The following is a 7,421-nucleotide window of genomic DNA, read 5'->3' on the forward strand; positions in this document are numbered from 1 at the left end:
GAGTTCCAAAATTTGTCCCTTTTAAACGGCCAGGCTGCTGGGTCCAGGAACCAACTTGCAGGATCTGGCAAATGGGCCTCTGTAAACTTGTGATTGGCTTGGTTTTGTTTTGTCAAGCACATTTTATATACGTGCATCTCACACTTGGTAAAATTAGGTAGAGCCCAGAAATCAATGGGTAACAGGTGAAAAATCCCTGCCTAGAAAAAGCTTCGAGGATGGTGACCAAAACAACCCTCATGTGAACACTGGGACATTTCTGGGCAGGCTGGTGGAAGTGGGGAAGGCAGTTGCATGATAACTAGGAGAGTCTCATCTAAACTGGAACAGACTGCTCAGCATGAAGTATGGAAAGTAGGCTGAGACTGCAGAGGAGGCTTTCTTAAAGTGATGAAGTGCTTGAACATCATCTCATGGAATCAAAAAAACATTCAGGCCAGAGAAGACTTCAGGAGGTTTCTAAGTCCAACCACTTGCCCAAAGCAGGATCAGCATCAAGTTTGGGTATTATCCCACTGCTGTAGTGGTCAGGCATGTGTGGTCCTAACCATGAACCCCAATAGAGGAAGGGAGCCTGGTCAGAAGGGGAATTCAAAGAACAAATCAGAAAAACCCAGAGCTGGTCGCTCTAAAAATCAGAAAACCCAGAGCTGGTCGCTCTGAGGGAGTGCCAGGAGGTGCCACAAAGTCCAGATTTATTGGTCCTCAGTTTATTGAGCCTCTTTATTGATGCCCTGCGTTGGGTGACGGTGCCGTATTGGCAGTGGCCCTGGCACAGCTGGCACACTGGGATGTCCACATTGGGTGGTCGGTCTCTGTGTCATTACGTGATTCACAGCGACTTGGTGTAGACTGAGCTTACAAAGAAGATTACAGACCATGACTTTGCTAGTCTTTTATCTTATTATAAGGGTTAGATGTCAACCAACTCATCGTCCATACCTGGACATCTGCTGTAGGGATCTTTGTGTACAGTGATGATCCTATCCCAGGTGTATGTGGTAACTCATCACCCTTAAACGTAGGGGAGATTTTTTAAAAAAAATTCCTTTAGAGAGAGGTGAAGGTACTGCAAGGTGACTTGGTTTTAAGAGTTTCCTACTAGAGACCCTTAAATATCTCAAATACGTGGTTTGTGCTCATTTGCGGGACATGGTGACTTCTGACAAACCCACTTCCGTTAAGTCCACCATCTCTCCTGTTGCTTAATCAACAAAATGCTGCTTGGGCATGGGGTGGGTACCCCAAAAGTGGAGTCGTGTGTGTTAGCCCTTGCTCTGCTTTCTGCTTTGTCACGGGTGTTCAAGGGGGAGCATCCCCAGTGCAGAGCCCTAGGCTTGGATTTCCTCCAGTGCCAGCTTCAAAATAAAATAAAATAGGCAAAACCCCTTTGTTTTGTGTTGTGTGGCCCCAGGGGATGGAGGATACCTTCTGGCTCTGCTTGCTCCATCCCAAGTGATGCCACCTGTATCAGCTGTCCCCTACCTCACGTGGTCACCTCCCCACGCCATTGTGCCCTCTGGGACTCATTGCAGCTACTTATTCTCCCAACTCTTTATTTTAGCACTTTCTATTTAATAATTGGTGCTTTCCATTTGGTAATTGGCACTAATTAGCTAAAAGGGGAGAAACATGCCCTTCTCCAGGGCTCCATGCTCTCTGGGGCTCCTCTTTTTTTTTTTTTTTTCCTTGCCTATTTTTTTTTTCTTTCTCCTTTTTAATGTGCCACATGATTTTTGTTCAGGAGCTAATGTGTGATATTGATCTACATAATGAGCCTTTTTGACAGTCTGGGCACATTTGGGAATAATTCTTTGAGCAGATGAAGTCCTTAGGCCAGAACTGCTCGTTCTCGGCAGTTTCCAAATGAAGCCACAATTGTTCAGAAGTGACAGATGAGAAATAGTTCAGGAGTTGGAAATTACACGAGCTGGGAACAGATTTTTTTTTTTTCCTTCTCTTCCGGATGGTGTGTGACTCACTCCAAATTTGCTTCGTAATTTTATACTCGTCTCAAAACAGACTGTAAATACCAGTTCCTGATGAAGGAGAGGGTGAGGGATGAAGTCTTGGTGTCCTGCAGTGTGGTCGGAGCTCCTGTGTCTTCTCCCTCCTAACTGCAGGGGAGGAGGAGTTTAAGTCTTACTGAAAGACACTGGTCCAGAGATTAATTTGTGTGTAAACATGCCCAGCCCAGGTACAGGAGTTGATGGTTTCTTTTCTTTAAGGTGTGAGTGGCCTTCAGCCATGGAGAAATAAGGAGGAGAGGGGTTGTGGAGCTCCCTCCACAGTGCTTGGGTGGGGGACGATGCGGATGCTGAGCCCCTCCCCATCACTCACCACAGCTGCTCTGGATGGGGCATACGAAGCTTGGGGTGAACTTAGAGCCAGCACCTGACTGATGGCCAAAGAAGTGGTGTCAGCCCCCCAGAGTGGTCCACAGCAATGAGTCCCAGAGGTTTTATGTCACATGGAAAATACTTTTTTTTGTTCTTTCTTGTCCTTGCTGTTGTGGGTTCAGCCCATGTTTGCAACTCAAGCAGCTCCTGGTTGGGTCAGTACTTTGAGGAGAGACCTCCCAGGAAATCTGGCGATGAGTACTGAAGGGCAGGACTTGAAGAGTGTCATCTGCAGGGTTTTGCAGCTGGAATGGTCCCAGCTGCCTGCTCTGTGCCTCTGGGCACCCCAGGCATGGGCAGGAGAGAGGACCATGTGAGAGGGTGGCTTGGGTGGTGGCAGTCCCCTCCTCAGAGCAAACTCTGCCTGTCCTTGCTTGCACGACGAGGTGTGTGGTCCTTACAGACTGGAAGCTCTTGTGTTGACCATGCAATATGCAGCCACTGATAGATGGACAGGCTGTGGCTCCTTGCTCCAACCTGGGCTTTGGAAGTCTTGTAAACCTAAGTCTTGTTTGAAGGAAGTATCCGTAGCCACTTTCATCTGGGTGAAGGTCTCCTGATGCTGTTTCCATCTCAGAAGACCACAGGAGGACCTCTCCGTGCCTTTTGCTTGCATGTGAAATGTCCGTTTTGTTTCTGTCCTTGGTGATGGTGTGGTTTGTGGAGCTGTCTTGTTCTGTGCCTGAGAAGGTAGCATTTCAGCGACATGAAGGGGATGTCCTGTCTGTTGCTGGAAAACAATGGCCAACTTTCAAAGGAGTGTGTTGTCTGGGATGGATGCACTGGGTAGGTGCACATGGTGATCCCAGGAGCATCCACCTGAACATCATTAGTAGAGCTGCCCTTACTAGCAATGCTTCATTTGAGGTTTCATCAGCTTTTCTTCATTAGATGCACATCTTCAGATGATCTGGATGTCAGCTGTTGACATCCTTATGGAATCATTCCCTGGCTAAGGGACACCTGCAGGATTTGCTACGGTTTTTAATTCACTATATGGTTCAGAGGAGATGAAAGTGGTTTGAGTTCAGTCTCTTGCGTCAGTTGAGGAGGTGTATGTGGACTGGTGTATCCATTCTCATGTGTTGGCTTTGGAAAGTGGCTGGGGATGTAGAGGGATCTGGCTTTGATCAGAAACAGCAAAACACTTAATTCCTTGATGATCTGTGCCCTAAACAAGACTATCCTAATAGGGTTTGCAATTTAAGCCCCTGGATAATGGCTTCTTATTCTGCTAGTCATAATCTACATATACATATTTAGGAGATGGCTGTGCTCCTGGAGCAGAAACCGGAGGGAGGGATAACCTGGGCTGTCGGGATACTTGGGTAGCTGAGTCAAGCCTTAAAGCCAACGACATCACAGAATCATTAAGGTTGGAGAAGACCTTTAAGATCAAGTCCAGCCATCAACCCAACACCACCATGCCCACTAAACCATGTCCTGAAGTGCCACGTCCACATGTTTTCTGAACACTTCCAGTGATGGTGACTCCACCACCTCCCTGGGCAGCCTGTGCCAATGTTTGACCACTCTCTTGGTAAAGAAATTTTTCCTAATATCCAGTCTAAACCTCCCCTGGCACAACTTGAGGCCATTTCCTCTCATCCTATTGCTGGTTACTTGGGAGAAGAGACCAACACCCACCTCACCACAACCCCCTTTCAGGTAGTTGTAGAGAGCGATGAGGTCTCCCCTCAACCTCTTTTTCTCCAGACTGAACAACCCCAGTTCCCTCAGCTGCTCCTCATCAGACTTGTGCTCCAGACCCCTCCCCAGCTCCGTTGCCCTTCTCTGGACACGCTCCAGCACCTCAGTGTCCTTCTTGCTCACATCCTTGCACAGCGTTCTCTTTCTACTCTGCTCTGTATTTTAACTTTAACCAGCAAGAAGGTGTTAAAACCCTACATACAGAACATTTAGTGATTCAGGCTCTCACCTCTGAAGGTTTGTGTCTTGGTTGCGCTATCTGCTGGTTTCCTGGAGTCAGTTTGCATCCTGAGGATGCTTTATCTTAAAGGCATCATAAAGCCCCTGTGTCTTCTGCAGAGCTGTTCTCCTGCAGAGCTCACGCTCTCAAGCTGGTGAGGTGGGCAAGGGTTTTATCCCCCTGGAAGCATTGGCCCCTCAGAACTGGGAAAGGACCTTTTCATGTTGCTCCAGCCAGCAAAACCATGGTTCCACAGCACTTGTTGGACCAGCAGAGCAGGACTCGGTTTGGGAGAAGCAGCACTCATGTCTGGTCAAGATGAACGTGGGCTTGTGCCTCCATGAAGGTGATACCTTTGCTCTGGCAAGGGCTTGGGGCTGTGCTGGCTCGGAGCTCAGACGGGGAGCATCGTTTTTTCTGTCGACTGGTTGAGGCAGAACATGCTTTGTTGTTTTGCAGGGTTTTTCCCTTTTTTGCTTTTTCTAATCCGTTTTTAACAATGAGAGGTTTTAAAAATAGATTCTGGTTTGATCTCTGTTTCACCTCCACGTGCAAACCTCCTCACTGGACCATTTACAGTCGTGCTGTTGATTCAGCATCATTTACTGCTGCCATCCTAGAGAAGCTTTTCAGTTACCATCATCTTCCTCACACCCCATTCATCGTCCATCATCCCCAGCTTATCACCCTTATCCAGCACAGCTAATGCCTTGGGCTTTTTAAATTAAGCTTTTTAATTTTTCTCTTGTGCCTGTGTCTGGAGGTTTTCAGTACCTTGGCTTTTAAGAAGGACGATAAGCAAAACGTCCATTGTTGTCCTTGGATGTAGGAATATTATCGAAATGGGACTTCTTTTCTTTGTGTACGCATGGAAACTCTTAAATGTGACCACCTAGGATTATTATAAATGGTGTTGGATGTACAGCGGAAGTATCCTGCCTGTGGTAACTGGCTACTGTTTTTTAACCTTTTTATAATTACTGGAAAATAATTTCTTGCCTTTTTTTATTTTGCTTTCTCAGGCCCCCTCCGTTCTCGGCGTCTCTCCTGAAGGGATGGAGAATTCATCGGTGGCATCGGCCTCCTCGGAGGCGGGGAGCAGCCGCTCTCAGGAGATCGAGGAGCTGGAGCGTTTCATTGACAGCTACGTCCTGGAGTATCAGGTCCAGGGGCTGCTGACGGATAAAACGGAGGGGGATGGCGAGAGCGAGAAGACGCAGTCCCACATCTCACAGGTGGGTGAAGGGCACAGTGTGGAGTGGGTGAGGGGCTGGGGGATGCTGGTGGCTTGTCACCTGGGTTGGGGATGCGCATCCACTTGAAGCAGCTTTTTGAGCATTGGGGTGTAAAGCAGGACATAATAAAAGACTGGGTTTGGGGCAGCTTGCATCTTCAGGAGGTTACGAGGTCTCCAACCAGTTGGTAGAGGTCTCCTGCCAACTGGATTTTGTTTTTCCATGGTCTCAAGATGCGTGCCCTGAAGCTTTTTGACTTCTCCAAGGTTCCCATTTATAAATGAAGGACATTTCATTTGTAAATGAAGGGTGCCTCTCTCCATCATAAACAGCATCCTGCTTTGCCAGGTTGGAAAAATCCTGGAGGGATTGGGAAGGGGCTGCAGCGGAGGGGATGCTTGCTTGTGAGATATGTTCCCATCATATGCACAGGGGTGTTCATGAAACAACCAAGACCAGAAGATCAATCAAAAGCCCCAAATGCTCCCCAAAAGTGTGGTTCTTGTGGGCATTTTAATATTTGTAATAACCTGTTTGCTTGCTTCATGGCTGCTATGTCAGAGAAGGCAATTGCTGTATTTCAGAGGATGGGAATACCCAGCAAACAGAGGGATGGTTTTAGCAGGGATGTAGTTTGGTGTTGTCATTAGGAATGACATGGTCCTAGCTAGGTTTGTTCCTAAAGTGGACATTTTAGGAGAGATGAAGGAGAAATGAAACGTCCTGAACTGTTGTTGTTGTTCAGAGGGAAATGGTTTGTATTCTGGTGCCATGGTGTGCCAGATGTGTGCTGAAGATGTGAACTCTCAAAGGGATAAGGAGCCCATGGTGCGGGGAGGGGTGAGATCTGGTCTGTGCCCTTGGGCTTGTAAGGCTGCCATGATCCTCCATTTGTGATAGAGGTGCTTTCCTACCCCGCAGAGCTTCTGGTAGCATAAAATATTTAGGTTAGAGACCACTTACGTACTGGTTACGAGGATGAAATAACAATAATAAGACCGAACGGTCATAAGGGTAAGGATATGTCCATCATTAGATGTGTTTGAGCTGCTGGAGGGCTCTGCTGGCCTGATTTGGGTCTTTGTCTTTTTATATGAGGTACAAGCGAGACTGATCCCAAGGAGAGATCCTTTGACCACTTCACATTAAGCTTTAACGTTAGCTTAACGGCTAATGAGGCTGCGTGGCAAAGCCAAGCTGAGGGTACGATGATGGGGAGGGCAGAGTCCAAGCTGGGTTTGTTGAGGACCACAACCTGCTCCAGTATGCAGAGAAGTTTTGTTGTGGGTCATTTTATCTCTCATTTCACACTGAAGTCTATTAATTGCTTACAATTGAGGCCCTGCTTCCCTATGGTTTTGTTCTGCCGTTAAACTGGGAGGAGCAGTTGGGGTAATGAGGGCAAGGGGCTCTCCTGCCAGCTGCTGGAGGTGCCCACTTCTCCTGTCCCGTGCACCCCATGTGCTGGTAGTGGGCATCACAAAAGCCAGTGTCCTCAAGTCCATCAGAGAGGACCTTTCTTTCCACTCATGAGGTTCAACAGGGCCAAGTGCAGGGTCCTGCCCCTGGGTTGGGGCAACCCCCGGTATCAGCCCAGGCTGGGGGTGAAGGGATGGAGAGCAGCCCTGCCGAGAGGGACTTGGGGGTCCTGGGGGATGAAAAGCTGGACACGAGCCGGCAATGTGCGCTCCCAGCCCAGAAGCCAACCGTGTCCTGGGCTGCCCCCAAAACCGCGTGGCCAGGAGGGCGAGGGGGGGGATTCTGCCCCTCTGCCCCGCTCTGGGGAGACCCCCCTGCAGGGCTGCGTCCAGCTCTGGAGCCCTCGGCACGGGAGAGACATGGACCTGCTGGAGCGGG

The 7,421-nt window shown here is 48.6% G+C and overlaps 1 protein-coding gene across 1 annotated transcript in view; it reads left to right on the top strand.

Annotated features, from left to right (window-relative positions):
- The first annotated feature begins 5,384 nt into the window (after positions 1-5,384).
- CTIF (CBP80/20-dependent translation initiation factor) overlaps positions 5,385-7,421 on the top strand; it is a 113,392-nt gene continuing 111,355 nt past the window's right edge. The window contains 1 exon segment of the mRNA XM_010286437.1: positions 5,385-5,564. Coding sequence (XP_010284739.1) covers positions 5,385-5,564 — 180 coding nt within the window.

Source organism: Phaethon lepturus, unplaced genomic scaffold, assembly GCF_000687285.1.
Source record: "Phaethon lepturus isolate BGI_N335 unplaced genomic scaffold, ASM68728v1 scaffold17194, whole genome shotgun sequence".
NCBI classification, from domain to species: Eukaryota; Metazoa; Chordata; class Aves; order Phaethontiformes; family Phaethontidae; genus Phaethon; species Phaethon lepturus.